The sequence below is a fragment of the Tursiops truncatus genome, chromosome 4 (assembly GCF_011762595.2).
Source record: "Tursiops truncatus isolate mTurTru1 chromosome 4, mTurTru1.mat.Y, whole genome shotgun sequence".
NCBI lineage: Eukaryota > Metazoa > Chordata > Mammalia > Artiodactyla > Delphinidae > Tursiops > Tursiops truncatus.
The window spans coordinates 68991178-69007099 of NC_047037.1; the positions used below are offsets into that span (position 1 = coordinate 68991178).

The 15922-nt window shown below is 38.9% G+C and overlaps 1 protein-coding gene across 1 annotated transcript in view; it reads right to left on the reverse strand.

Annotated features, from left to right (window-relative positions):
• Positions 1 to 283: 283 nt before the first annotated feature.
• The window catches only part of ATP13A4 (ATPase 13A4), a 145038-nt gene continuing 129399 nt past the window's right edge, over positions 284 to 15922 (reverse strand). Inside the window, exons 26-30 of the mRNA XM_019923232.2 lie at positions 9749 to 9920; positions 8841 to 9034; positions 7325 to 7413; positions 5206 to 5286; positions 284 to 662 (exon numbers count right to left, since the gene is read on the reverse strand). Of these exons, the coding sequence (XP_019778791.2) occupies positions 450 to 662; positions 5206 to 5286; positions 7325 to 7413; positions 8841 to 9034; positions 9749 to 9920 (749 nt within the window). The 3' untranslated portion in view covers positions 284 to 449. The remainder of the gene's footprint in view (positions 663 to 5205; positions 5287 to 7324; positions 7414 to 8840; positions 9035 to 9748; positions 9921 to 15922) is intronic.

Genomic DNA, 15922 nt, shown 5'->3' on the forward strand with positions numbered 1-15922 from the left:
GAAGAGTGGTGTGATGGTTCTCATGCATTTGTTTTTCCATCAATGAAATAAGAATTCAAAAATGATCTTTAACATGTTTACAATTCTATGCTACCTTCCCTCAACTTATTTAAAAAATATATTATCTAAGAAGAAAGACTACGTACTCTCCTTCTCCTTTAGCCTCTCAGTCTCTTGGCCCATTGCCATCCGTGGACCATTCTTGAATCACTGAACACCTCTAATACTTTCAGAAGCCAAGAGAAAAACACTCTCCTAGGGCAGTGTTCTGCTCTGTAGAAAGTATTTTATCCAAAAGACTTTAATTTGTCACCATGATTGGGCAGGTTTTTGATTCCAAAAACTCTAGCTGATATTTGTAAGAGTCTCACTGCTTAAAAACAAATCACTGAAACTGGTCCCTTTTGTCATCGTTACTATGTTATATAAACTTGGATATCACATTGCCTTCAAAGTTGCTCCTCGTTGCTCTCAAACACCGGGTTGCTATAAGACACTCCCCTGCCACACGCCGGCATGTCAGAGTAGGAGGTCTGGTTTATGGGGGGCCAACTGGGGTCATTTGCCAAGGCCCTCTGCCATATCCGATACTGGCTTTTTGATTGATAGCCAAAACATCTTTTGATTATCATCCACAGGGCTCTATTTTCAATGATGGCCTCCTGCAAAATAAAAGAGTTACTGTTTACAATCAGAGGTTAGGTGTTTCCAGAATACAGCCTTCCATAGACCCTCATAAGGCACTACTGCACTGACTGCTTCAATCTAGCTTGACAAACAACTTGAGCTTCTGACAAATCCAAGGTGATTTCATGTGATAGGTCATGGCCTCTCAAACTTTTCCACTTAAGAAACTCTTCTGGAAGAAGAGAGAGAAACAGTTTCAAGAATCCAGAAACATAGCTTGAAGTAGTCCGCCTCAAGGATTTCATATGTAAATTAAATATAAAAGCATCCAAATTCTGCAGTTCACTCCATATCACATCCGTATGTGATTTAATGTAAATGACACTTAAAATTATCTACTACCAAACGGTATTGACCTTATAGAAAGATAGGCCATGCTTATGATGTGACTCGGGTGTACCCTGGGATGTCACTGCGTAGTCACGAACACAGGTAAAATTTGGGATGTGGGCCACAGTTTTGGAGCTGGACAGATCTGGATTTGAATCCCAGCTCTGACACCTACTATGGGCAAGTTAATTACCCCATCTGAGCCTCAGTGATTAGAAATAATAATTCCTTCCTCTTATATTTGTCATTAGGATTATATAACTCCCCTTACAATGCAGAGCATGGCATGGCACAGCTACTTCCCTTTACCATTCTCCTGAACTATTCATCTAACAAACGGCTGTGCATTGCAGCCTTATTCACATAAGCCTCCAAACTTCACCTACAAATATTTCATTGCAATGCGTTCTATAAGATGACAAAAGATATGTCCTTTGAAAACATTTTGGATTGGCATTTTACTTCATGAGTTAGACTGAGCCTTGAATAGAGCCCAAGTTATAACTTATAATACACAGCACATGAGGGATTATGTTAAATTCATTTTTTTCATCCTATGTGGTCACAAAGATTGACCATCTTATAAGTTACCATGAAAGAAACAAAGAGGAAAATATGAGGACCCAAGCTGTCCCACAGAATTAGAACTGGTTTTGGTGTCTGTCAGTGGTATCTTTGCGAAACTGAAAGAGTTAATTCTGTAGGATTCTACGAGGAACTTTGCTAGAGATAGTGGTTTCCTAAAATCCACCCATCTTTGACATCTGAGTCCACTGCCCATGGAAATCATAGAGAACAGCTAGTCTGAACATTCCTCTAAAAACTGATCATCTGCGGACAGGCTGTTAAACACCCACACAGCCATCTTATCAGCATCTTGCAAACCTCAGGGATCACCTAGCCAAACCTGTTCCTTTACTTTCCCAGACCAAGGTTTTTTGTCCTCTTTAATTAACAAGAGAACAGTAGTTCTCCTTAGAGCTGAGATAAGGCAGGATCATAGGTATTCAATTAAAGGTTTCAAAATCTAACTTATGTCCAGGAAATCTTAGCAGGCTTCGTACAAAACAAATGAACACACACACACACACACACACACACACACACACACACAAAAGACATTAGTGCTCTACACAATATCTTGAGCTTTGTTACAATTCTACAAATGTGATGACTTGTATTACTTTGATGCCCTGAAAAGGGAATCAAAGAAAGCACTGAGAAATAATCCGTCCTGTCACTGTACATTGTAAATTAGATGTAGAATGAGAAACAAAAGGAAAGCCTTGATGATATACCATTTCTTAAAGAAAAAAACAAAACTTCATCACATGAGCTCTTCTGACAGACATTCAAATAATTCATATATATATATATATATATATATATATATATATACACACACATACATATATACACACACACGCATTCACACAATGCATAAGTAATAAAAGGGAATGTGTTAAAGCTATCCACATTAGCTCCTCTGCCTGTTAGCAGGAGGTTAGATCATGAGACCCAGCAAGTAAGGATAAGGTCTCACTCAAACTTGTTTCGTGAGTATCAAATTACTGTCTCCATCTGCTGGGGGTGGGCAGGCTTACTTCTTACATTTAAGAATTGAATAAACCTTTACCCAGCTCCTAATAGAATAAAGCAGTTGTTATAGCTAGTAAGATGACTTCTTGCCATAGCTTAATGGCAAGCAAAAAAAGAAATTTATACCCAGATAACCATAACGCTTGTCTTCTTTCTCCCTGTAGACTGTGAGCTCTACCCCTCTGCTATTATTACCCCTTTCACATCATGCCCTAGTACATGGCACAGGTTCAACAAATGCTTGTGGAAAGAGTGAATGAATAAATGATTGCTAGACACAAAGTAAGGAATGGTAAGTACCACAAGAGATAGCATAATAATAGGAGCTTATATTTACTAAGCGCTTACTGTGTGCTTTTCACTGTTTACATTTCATGCTCACAGTCACCCTATGAGATAAGGTACCATTATTATCATCATTTTGCAGATGAGGAAACAGAGAGACAGAGAAGTGTAGTGACTTGACCAAAGTCAGACAACAAGAAAGGGTGGAGCCAGGATTCAAACCCAGGTAGACTACTCTGCAGCTATATTCTTAGTTGCAAATATTCAGAAGGAGAACGGCTTCCTGCTGGGGGATTATGGCAGACTTTGTTGCTTGATTACCCTACAGCCCATTCCTCCTGGCTCTTCCCTGCCCACCTTAAAAAAAATCATAACTAGTCTAAACCAATTTGTCTAACTTTTTGGCATAGATCCACTTTCCCAGAGTCCTTTTCTACTAAAGCTGACTATGAGAGTTCTAAGCAATGAGGCATAAGAGGAAGCCTTCTGGTGGGCTGCAGGACATTTTTTGCTTCCTGATAAAAGGTTCATACTTGTGGGAATAAAAGCTTGCTGGTACCTCTTCTTCCATGTTTTTCCTGCACTGAAAACAGACATAAAGCCTAGCTACATGGGAGCTAGCTGGGCCCCATAAGCAACAAGCACAACCATGAAGGCCAACATCTAAGGATGGTGAGACAAAAAGGTGGAAGAATGCAGAGCCCCAGTGATGCCACAGAGACACTAAACTAGCCCTGAAGCCACTGGCTTCCAATCTTCTTGTTAAGTGAGTCAATAAATATCTTTATTGTTTAAGCCACTGCTTGCTGAGCCTTGTTACTTGCCTAACTGATCCAGGAATCAGGAAAAATTCATGAACAGGCTAATACTCTAGCTGCGCCACAGAGGACGGAATGTTATTTCAATATGCAGAAGTGGGGAAAGATGTACTAGACAGAAGAAATAACACGATCATGGACAGGAATACGATATACACATAAGATTATCCCTTAAAGGACAAGGACCATCTTTCTGCAACTCCATAAGAGGACTCTCATGGCAATGCTCTTTTATTAATTCGGTGGCTTTGGGGACCATTTGGTTTAGCACAGTACTCCTCAGTGTGATTCCTGAGTCAGCTGCATCAGAATTACCTGGCAACTTATTAGAAACAAAAGCTTGTACCTACTTCAGACCTACCAAATCAGAAATGATGGGGCAGTGCTGGACAATCTGTGTTTTAACAAGCCCTCCAGGGAATTCTGATGCCCACTCAAGTTTGAGAAGTCCTAGTTTAGCAAAGAGATAGATGCTCCTTATCCTAATTCTATGTCCTGTTCTGCCACCAGCTCCTGCGCAGCCTTTACCCTGCTTAGCAATGAAGGCTCCGGAGCTCCTGCATACAAAATACTGCAGGGCCGTCAGGCCCCAGGTGCGCCAGCCCACCACGAATCCCCCCTCACTGGAACCAGTCTGGGTTTGTAAGTGAAAGCAGGAATGGGGACAGATGGAGTCTTAAAGCTCATCCCTCCTACAGAATGGATGCCTTTTCTGGGGCGCCCCCTCCAAGAGTGGGCTTTAAGAAATGGGGATTGTGTCTAACAGCATTGAAGGAGGAGAGAGTAAAGCGCGTAGCAAGGCAAAGGGGGAGCGGAAGCTCATTTTCCTGGGGAAATGGAGCATAAAGAATAAAAGCTGGGAAAAGCTCACTCTGAATCTCATTTCCCATCTGTAAAGTAAAAATGATAGAAGTTGTTCAGTGAAAGAAGCCAGACACAGAAGGCCACATACTGTATGATCCCCTTTATATGAAATGTCCAGAATAGGCATCCATAGAGACAGAAGGTAGTTTAGTGGTTGCCAGGGGGTGAAGGAAGAAGAAGGGGAAATAAGGAGTGATTGCTAATGGGTGTGGGATTTCTTTCAGGGTGATGAGAATGTTCTAGAATTAGACAGTGTTGGAGGTTGCACAACTCAGTGAACATATTAAAAACCACTGAATCGTACACTTAAAAAGGTAAATCTTATAGCATGTGACTCATATATCAGCTTCTTTTGAAGAAATTTGAACGAATTGAGTTGGGTCTCTGTTTGTGAATTTTAGAAATGGATAGGACCTTCTCCCATCCTCCCCAGCCCCACCTTACAGATAGGCAAATGAATACCTTGTTTGGAATTCATCAGAGGGAAGCATCATTGCTCATGTTGGCAAGGAAGGGAGACCCTTGCACTGTTGAGCCTTGTCCGCTAAAGCTGTTCCTTTTTCAGACTCCCAGAGATGCCTCCGCCACCCCAACTAGCAATGAGCAGCCTGAGGCCACTTACCTCCACGACAAGGGACGCGATGAAATTGGAGCCGAGCATAATGACAATGTAGACCCTCCACAGGACAGGAGTGCAGAGCAGCTGGTGGGAGATGAAAAAGCAAAGTCAGTCTGAAGACTAATTATGCTGCAAAAACTTCATGCTGTTCACAGTGTACATGCAGGCTTCTAACCACACTCATTCTTGTGAGACGCTAGACACCTCTGATGGGCAACTTTGGCTTGACTTTCTTGGAATCTCGCTGCAGTCTGAAACTCAACTCATCCAGCTCGCGTTCCTTCCCTCTGTCCTTCGCAGGGGTCAGACCCACATCATAGTGTGGCATCCTCCCCACCTCCACTGGCTTCCTAATCTTTTTTTTTTTTTTTCCTTCATAGGTAATTCTTCCAATAACTTTCTTACACATCTCACCTCACCTGGATATCTCCATCTCAGAAGACTTGGACAAATGTAACAGTTTGTTACTATTTGTGTAAACGTGGTAGAATATACATATAAGAAATGTATATGTACACGTGTAGAATACATATTTGAAAGTATGTAAAATAAACTGGTCTTATCAGTTGTCTCCAGAGAGAGGAACTGGTAGTCGGGGAACAAGGATGGGAGGGAGGTTTTCACCACATAACTTCTCTAAACTTTTGAATTTTAAACCATGGGGATGTTTTCTCTATTTTAAAAAAATGAGCAATAATTAGGTTACAAAGCAGCACGATTCCATTTAAAATAAAATAAACTTCATAAATCAAACACACATTTATAATATATGAATATTAAACATGGAAGGCTATAGTTAATAATGTTATAATTTTCCTTACCTGCATAGTTACATTTTTTAAAATGCACCCATAATTTTATGTAATAAGAAAAATAATTATTTTTAAGGTGAGCAATAATCCTTTGCAGAATCTTTTGAAGTCATGCTGGCAATGACTCTGCACAGGTTCCCTCCAAACCAAATACATTCCTTATTTTGTTACAAGAGGTCCCAGCCCCTCTGAAACAGTCTTCACTAACTTAAGAGTGTAACTAAATCCAACATGTTTTAACCTTAACTTCGGCAGGATTAAGGAATTTTAACTCATTTAGAAGACTAGTAGGCAAGGACTATTTATCTCCATGAGTACCCAATCTAATTCATGAATACAATTATACTGTTAACCACAGTAATACAATTATAAAAATGAAAAGCCGAATGTAGATATTAGTTTATATGTCAAATGTCACCATGGGTTTGTGACGGTGTTGCTGGTTTGGAATGCACTATGTACTCCAAATGCTTGTCTACATTTAGGAACCTGATCTGCAATGATCAGTCAGTCAGTCATTGCCATTATGTGCCATTCACTATGCCAGGCACTGGTAATACAAGAATGAATAAGATAGGATCTTGGCCCTCATGAAACTTGTCTTTGAGAGGGAGAAGCAGACAGGCAATTTTACAAAGAACTGAAAGCTCAGGTCCTTTTATCATCTCTTCTGTATCCTATTTATTGGTCTAAAGGACTTTTATTAATGATTAACTTCTAATTCAAAAGAAGAATAGATTAGAGGAATCAAAATATACATTTTCCCTTGCTTGAATATGTAAAATTTCTGTCTCTTCTAGAGTTTCACAGTTGTCTCAAAATTACAAAACTGTAAGAGAGTACTTGAGGTAAGATACACATCTTCGAACGTAGGTTTTGCAGACATTAAGTATGTAATACAGAAAAACAAGTTTTTAAAGAGTTTTTAAAAAAATGTAAATACAGATTTGAGAATTAACCCCAAAAGTGTTATAGGCAAAACTGTTTTAAACAGCTTCAAAGCAAAACCATTTACGAGAAAATTCTCTTTAAGAGAAAATGTATAAATAGAATTTCCAATCTTACAGAGATCTTTTAAAGGAAAAATGTTCAATGCTTTTGAAATACTTGAAATCAAGGCTACACAGAATTTTATTTCCCGACCAGCTTAAATAAAAAATATGAATAAATTCAGCATTCATTTTAACCCTACCATCTCAAAAGAATAATACGTGTCAAGAATCCATGTCAACTGCAATTGTGGCCTGCTTTTTGAAGTCGGGGTGTTATACAACTATAAAATATCATCATATCCCAGAGATAAGACTTACATCCAGACGCCTATATAATTCTGGAATATCGGCAAATAGAATGAATAGACACACACTCAGCTGTATGATCAGCACAAGGACAAATATATCTGAGGAAATAAGAACACAAGCTATCATTTAGAGAAATCTGAGTCCAGAGTATCACATCCATTGATACACATATTCTAGGTTAACACCGATTAGATTTACTTGATTTCTACAACCAAACTCAGCAAAACAGATGAAAAGTACTCACTTCTATGCAATGGGTCTCACCTCTACAATTTCTATGTATGTCCTTGAGGTAAGTGGAAAATTTCACATGCATGTTATATGTTTCAATTAATAAAAATGGGACATACATATAGGGTAATACTGACAAAACAACGTTTTCAATAAATGCCTTGGAGATATCCAAGTATCTGAGTCTCTTTAATGCAAATCATTCACTTCACATGTATGTGTATAGCTGATTCACTTTGTTATAAAGCAGAAACTAACACACCGTTGTAAAGCAATTATACTCCAATAAAGATGTTAAAAAAAATCATCTGGGCTTCCCTGGTGGTGCAGTGGTTGAGAGTCCGCCTGCCGATGCAGGGGACACGGTTCGTGCCCTGGGCCGGGAAGATCCCACATGCCGCGGAGCGGCTGGGCCCGTGAGCCATGGCCGCTGAGCCTGCGTGTCCGGAGCCTGTGCTCCGCAACGGGAGAGGCCACAGCAGTGAGAGGCCCGCGTACCGCAAAAAAAAAAAAAAAAAAAAATCATCTGCCTCAAATCCTTTTCTGGGAAAAAGGAGGACTGTAAATAAACAAATGTTTGAATTGCAATCATGCGGAGGTCAGCATTCGATTGCTTCCTCATCCCAAGAAGAAGAGCAAAATAATTTTCTCCGAACAGATTTTTCTAAGGATATTGATTCTTCAACTTGTGCTTCTAAATTTTCCCAATTAGAGGGGTAGTGATGCTATGCAAATACATGTCCCAAAAGCTAAACAGGTCACCTACTTCTCCTAACACTCACCCCCACCCTCAGCCCGGACTGTAAGGAGGTGAGAGGTACTTTGGCCAAGAATCTCAACAACTTTCTATAGTCAGGCTCCTCCAGGCTGGACCCACTCCCAGAACTGCCAATCACACAGTGTCATCCCGACCATTGTATTCATGGCAGGAGACACTTCCAACTGAGCGCTGTGACCCTTCTCCCCACCTCCTCTGAGATGAATTCTGACAAGTACTGACAAGCAGAGAATTAAACGTGTCTTCCCAATTTGGAGTGAACCCATGAAAAGATACCTAGAGACAAATTTATAGGGAAAGGAAGTGGTGGATTAAGAAACTCTAGTATTTAACACAGCTTTGAGGGAGGTAGCAAAGGACCAGGAAATAAGGCTGCATGTGTTTACAGAGCCCTGGAGTGGAAGTCAGAAGACCCTAGATGAGTGCCAACTCTGCAATTGCTCCTTGAGTGACCCAGGAGTATCTGTTCTCCTCTCTGATGACCTCTCACCTCTGATATGGTACAGTTCTACTCACAGTTTGTGTATGTGGGCTGCCTAAATGGTTTTCCTTTGGAGAAGACAAGAGCCACAATGATACAGTTGATTGTTCCCAAGAACCATACAGTAGTGTTCTCAAAACTTGTGAAGACACCATTACTTCCGATCTTATCTGGAGCAGTTGGAGAAATGGTTAACTTTGAGATGGTCTCATTTTGCACTGTGCAGGTACTAAAAAGGAAACCAAAGAAGCTAATGAAGTGAGATGACAAGCCCTTACGAAGCATATGTATCTACACAACTACATGTCCTCAATGCTTCTGTAATTGCCTACGCTTTGGGAAAGAATATACTGAAAAGTAAGGAGAAAGAAACCAGCATGTATAGATCTATATTTTGGGTAGATGGATAGACGATTGATAGATAGATGATAGATATAAATAGATAGATAGATAGATAACAGATCCAACAAGTTATTTATTCAATAAATTGGGCACCAATAATGTAGTAAGACTATGTGAGAGAAAAAGATATGAGTAAGTCATGACACTTCCCTCTATTTGCTTCAGATTTCTGAACATTTACAGATAGTGTGACTATACAATTTATCATCCAACAGGCACAGATTTGAATGTGAAAGGAAAAAATATAATCATTTCTTTGGGATATCAGGCTTAAAATAGGGCTGCCTAGCCAAACTATAATGCATGGTCACCCTAGATATAAAAGATGGTCAGAGTTCACTATCATTCAAGATGAGCAAAGATAAGTGCTAATGAATGATGCCACCAAACTGTGCTACAAAGAAGAGATCACTGGAAAACTGCCAAGGGCCTTAAGGAAGCCAAAGCTTTAGTAGAATGAAGACCCATCTGCCTCCCAACATATGGGCCAGATGATGTTTGACAGAAATTAGAATGTGACAATCTAAGGCTGTGATCATACCTGTGCATCCCCACGGAATACCAAGGCTGCCTCTGAACCAGAATGAAGCCCACAATGTGCATGGCCAGGCTGAGAAGAATGTTGAGAATCACAGAGAGCAGCAGAGGCGGGGAGATCAGCCGTCCTGCAGGTCTGAAAGGCACCAGCTTGGGATAGGCACCATTCAAATTCACTACAAAATAAATTCAAGTTTTATATGTATATGAGAGCAGGAAAATTTTGTATTCTTCATCAGAAGAATGGTGTAACTTCTTGGGCCCATATAGCTGAGGAAATTGACAAATTGAAATATTGATACATCACAAAGTAAGGGAATAAAACAATGAATGAATTCAAACTCAAGTCATATGAGGAATTCTTGAAAGAGAAGACAGAACAACAACAAGATGCCCTTTCCCCCCCTATTAAATAAGCAAAGACTATTACATTATAGATGAGGAAGTGATGAAGTGAGCACTCTCATACACTGCTTGTGGAAACGTATATTGACACAAAAATACCTTCTGCAGGGCAGTTTGGCAATAAATATGAAGAGATTGAAAAATGTTCATAACCTTTAACATAGCTATTCCATTTCTGGAAGTTTATCCTAAGCTAAAAAATCAGAGATGTAGGAAGATGTTCATCACAGCATCATTTACAATAAATTATGGTACATCTCTATAATGAAACAACATACAGTCACTAAGAAGTAATGTTTTCAAATATTTAATAACAAAATGAGGAGTGACAGATTAGCAACTCCAACATCCCATCCCTCTACAGAAACACTGAAAAACAAAAGGAAACTGTCAGAAGCAACTTTGTCAGAACTCTGAAAAACAGATGAAAGTTACAGCAAACAAGCAAATGCTGAGTCAAGAAAAAGACAACTTAAAAATGGGAAGAAAGCTTTTTTTTACTTGCCCTTGCCCATTTTTACTTTCCCTTGCCCCCCTCCCTCCTTAGCTCAATGGCAGTCTTGAACATGGTTGTCTGCATTCCCAGCGGGGGATCCTGGTTACAAAAGGGGAAAAGCAGACTTTATCCACAAATTATTGTGTATGTCTGTTCTAACCTGTCTGGAAGCTACCTGGAGAACTGATGCAAGGTGTTCATCTCTGTTTTGCCTAATAAAAAACTTAGTCAGGGCGGAAAAGCAGCATACACTCCTTAAAAACACTGTAAGGCTAACAAGCTACCCATAGTCATGGGGAGCAAAGGATTACAGTTGAGACATAAAATAACAACCTGAAGCCTAGAAAGAAAAGTTAAGGAGCATTTATTTGGAAAATTATGGTATTCAAAAGTACCTGTGCATGTTGGGGAATATAGAAAGCCATGTGCCTGCCAAAGATGTATGCTCAGAAAAGACCAGAAAAGACCCTAAGCTTTCAGCCCTGAATAATCACTAGACTCAGCACAAGCTTAGTTAAGTGTTGAAGTGCCCCAGCACAGAACTAGTCTGCAAAGACTGGGAGAGGTATTTCTTTGTTCATGTTTTTAAACTCATGGAATTCAACTTATGGATATCTCTGTTAAAACACTAGCTGAACAAAAGCTAAAGCAATAGAGATTTTAGTGACCACACATGACAACTGATCTAATCTTTCCAAAAATAGTTTAGAAAAGTCACTAAATAAATGGACTACTACAGTCTTCAAAAAGCAGCAAAACAAACAACATCAAGCCCTGGGGAGGGGAAAGAATCTGATTTCCAGAGTTACAACATTATAATATTTAATGGAATAAAATAAATTGACAGAAATTATTTCTGAGGAAGCCCAGACGTTGGACTTACTGGGAAAAGACTTTAATACAACTGTTTTTAACATGCTCAAAGAACTGAAGGAAATCAGGGAAATAATGTGAACAAAAGGAGAGTGTTAAAGAGATAGAAATTTAAAAATGAAGCCCAAAGACATTCTTTTTAAAGAATCCTCTTTTATGTCTATCTCTTTATTGGCGTACTCATTTTTCCCAGTAAAGGTAATTATTTGGGCAAATATAAAATCCTATATTATTGTATTTGTGTTTTTTAACTCAGCTTTTTATTCCTACATGATTTAAAAGACAAATGCATAAAAAAACAATTATATATGTATGTTACTGGGCACACAGTGGATAAAGATGTAATTTGACAACAATAGCATAAAAGGAGGAGACAGACCTGTAAAGTAGCAGAGTTTTTATATGCTACTAAAGTTAAGGTACCTATTCAAACTAGATTATTACACATTTAGCATATTACATGTAATCCTCGTAATTATATATTATGTAATAAAAAACCTACAGTTAACATCACACTCAAGGGTGAAAGATTGAAAGCTTTCCCCCCTAAAATCAGGAACAAAACAAGGATGCCTACTTTCACCACTGTTATTCAGCATTGCATTGGAAGTTTTATCTAGAGCAATTAGAGAAGAAAAAGAAATAAAAGTCATTCAAGTTGGAGGAGAGAAGTAAAACTATCTCTATTCACAAGTGACATGATACCAAATATTGGAAATCCCAAAGAATCCTCAAGAAAACTGCTAGAGTTGATAAATGAATTCAGCTATGTTGCAGGATACAAGATCAACACGTAAGAATCAGTTGAGTTTCAACACATCAACATTAAAATGTGGTATATATATAATGGAATATTATTCACCCATAAAAAAGAATGAAGTTCTGACACATGCTACAACATAGATGAATCATGAAAGTATTATGCTAATAAGATATGCCAGAAATAAAGGGATAAACCTTGTATGGTTCAACTTATTTGAAACATCTTGAACTGGCAAATTCATAGAGACAAAAAATAGTTTAGCGGTTATCAGAGGCTAGGTGGAGGGGCAATGGGAGTTATTGCTTAATGGGTAAAGAGTTTCTGTTTGGGGTGATGAAAAAAATTAGAAATAGACAGTGGTGATGGTCGCACAATGTTGTGAATGTAATTAATGCCCCTGAATTGTACACTTAAAAATGGTGAAAATGGCAAATATTATGTTATGTATAATTTACCACAATAAAAAAGAATGAAAATATGTACACATAAAAAAGTGGTCATAAAGTTAAACTAAAAAAAACAGGATGCACAACTATTATATAGAAAACATAATTCAAATTTCTTTATACGTGTGTGTGTGTGTGTGTGTGTGTGTGTGTGTGTGTGTGTGTGTAATTGGAAGGGAATACATCAAAATGCTTTAATTTGTTAGCTCTGGATAGCAGGATATAGGAGGATATAGGTGGTTTTTCTCTTTGTTATCTCTTGCAATGTTTTCCATCTTCTTTTCATAATGAATTATATTAAAAAGTAGAGAAAAATCTAGAGATGCTTGTTATGGGAAAGAGAATAATCACAGAAGAAATGAGAGCTGTTTTCAAATATCTGAAGAACTGTTCTGGAGAGAAAAATCAGACTATTCTCTGCCACCCCAAATGGCAGAACTGAAGTCTGAGATGGGTGAAAGTTACACAGAGGTAGATCTGGCTTGATGTAAAGGATTACTCTGTTAACAGTAAGGACTGCCCAAGGATGTTCTTACAGTAGATTTAACAAATATTTAATGAGCTCCTTTGATATGTCCGGCACTGTTAGAAGTATTGGGAATACAGCAGTGATCAGGATAGACAAGGTGCTGTTCTCACGAAGTACACACACTGAGTGAGGGAAGGCAGGCAAAAACAAATAAAAACTTAGGTAAATATCATAATTTTGGATTGTGAAAAGTAGTGTGAAAAAAATAAAGCAGAACGTGTGGTGATAGAGAATAACTGGTTTGGTCACTATTTAAAGTGACCTTTCTGAAGTGGTGACATTTTTCTGACTAGAACCATAGGAAGATCTACAGGGAGAGTATTTTAGGCAAAGAAAATAGCAAAAACAAAGGTGCTGAGGTGCCCACAAGCTTGGCAATGCTCACAAGACAGAAAGACCAGGGTGCCTGGAACAAGTAAGTTGGTAGCAATACGGTTAGAGGTGAAGCTGGAGAAGTAGGCCAGAGCTGGATCATGTAAGACTTTGGATTTAGTGGAAATGGGAAGGATGACGATAAAATTTACATTTAAAAAACAACAGTCTTACTACCGTGTGAAAGGTAAATTGGGGTGAGGAGAAGTCAGCAAGAGCAGAAGCAAGGTCAGTTGTGAAGGTATCGCAGTAATCCACAGGGGAGGTGACGTGGCTTTGTGACAGTGGCTACATACAATAGGGATGGAGAGAAGCTATGTAGGATGTGTTTCGGAGGTAGAGCCAATAGGAATTGTATATATATATAGATAGATATTATATGTAAAGGTGAAGAAAAGAGGGGAATTAAGGATGACTCCGGGTCTTCGATGTGAACAACTTGGTAGATTGTGGTACTATTTCAATAGAATACAAGCTCCATGAGGAAACGAATTTCTATGGTTTTTTCCACTGACGTATATCAAGTGCCTATTACCGTAAGTAGAACAAACCAGACACTCAGTAAATATTTAATAATTTTGTTGAAGATCAGATCTGATAGAATAAAGCATTCTGTTTGGGCACATTAAGTCTCCGTCCTGGTAAATATCCAAGATTAGATGCTTAGCAGCTGCATTTCCAGAATTTAGGATAGACATCAAGCCTAGAGACATAAATTTGGGATTCATCAGCATACAGATAACATTAAAGCCATAGCATTGGTTGAAATCACTTAGGGAGATTGTGTAGACTGAAAAGACAAGAGAACCTAAGAACAAGCAAGCCTTGGAACATTCTAAAAGTTAGAGCACAGGTAAAGGAGCAGAGACCAGCAAAAGACATGAGGAAGCTGTATTCATTAAGGCAATAGATAATTCAGCAGGGTGTGGCATCACAAAAGTCAAGAGAAGAAACCTTTTGAAGGATAAGAGTGCTGTTGAGAGATCCAAGTACAATGAGGAAAGAGAAGTGATCAGTACTGTTGACCGCAAGGAATTCATTGGTGCACTTGACAAGAGCAGTGTGGGGGAAGAGACAGCCGAAGTGTGCATAGTACTTACTCTCCTTGCATATGTTCTCTGAAAGCAAAGCTTTTGAGCAAGTTTTTTAAACCATAAGTTGGCGTGATAGCTGTTAAGATTATGACGACAAGGTATAAGATGAAATAGTGGAAACAGTGTGAAAGCAAGACCAGGAGGCATGTGGAAGAGGCAGTCTAAGATTGGTACTTTTTTTTTTGTATCGAAGTATAGTTAATTTACAATGTTGTGTTAGTACAACAAAGTGATTCAGTTATACACACACACACACACACACACACACACACACACACACACACACATATTCTTTTTCAGATTCTTTTCCGTTACAGATTATTACAAGATATTGAGTATAGTTCCCTGTTTTATACAGTAGGTCTTTGTTGTTTTCCTACTTTATATACAGTAGTGTGTATATTCTGGTATTTTTGAATGTATCAGTAATGTGGACCCTCCCAGCCAGCGGTGTCTGGAGTTGGCTCATACGAGCTCACAAGAGCCAACTGCCACTAAGTTTGTAAGCCAATTATTAAATATGGCCATTATTAGAAGAATACTATATAAAGCTGCAATTAAATAAATATTATCTTAAAAACAAAGATAATGGGGGCTTCCCTGGTGGCGCAGTGGTTGAGGGTCCGCCTGCCGATGCAGGGGACGCGGGTTCCTGACCCGGTCCGGGAGGATCCCACATGCCGCGGAGCCGCTGGGCCCGTGAGCCATGGCCGCTGAGCCTGCGTGTCTGGAGCCTGTGCTCCGCAACGGGAAAGGCCACAACAGTGAGAGGCCCGCGTACCGCAAAAAAAAAAACCAAGATAATGAATCCTCAGAACTGATAACGTCCTAATGATTTGACTGCAGTTTAGCATTATCTCTGTTCTTAAAGTTAATAATGGAGATTGAACTTAAACGTGTGTCACGTCTGTAGCCATTACATCATGAACAATTGTTTTTTAACTGAGGAAATATTCTTCCAGATTTCAAGAACTATTATCCAAATTAGCAAATAAGTTGCTCACATGACTGATGAATGATTAAAGTTTCAGCATAAGCCTGTGTTGTTTTGCTCACTCAGGTAAAGAAAAACGTCAACAAACATTCATTCACATCAGACCTATTTCAGTCATCAATCACAACAATATATTGACTACGGATACAAGACTTTGATGAAACTCAGTTAAAGCATTCTGTGAGAATACACTGGCTAAATGGAAA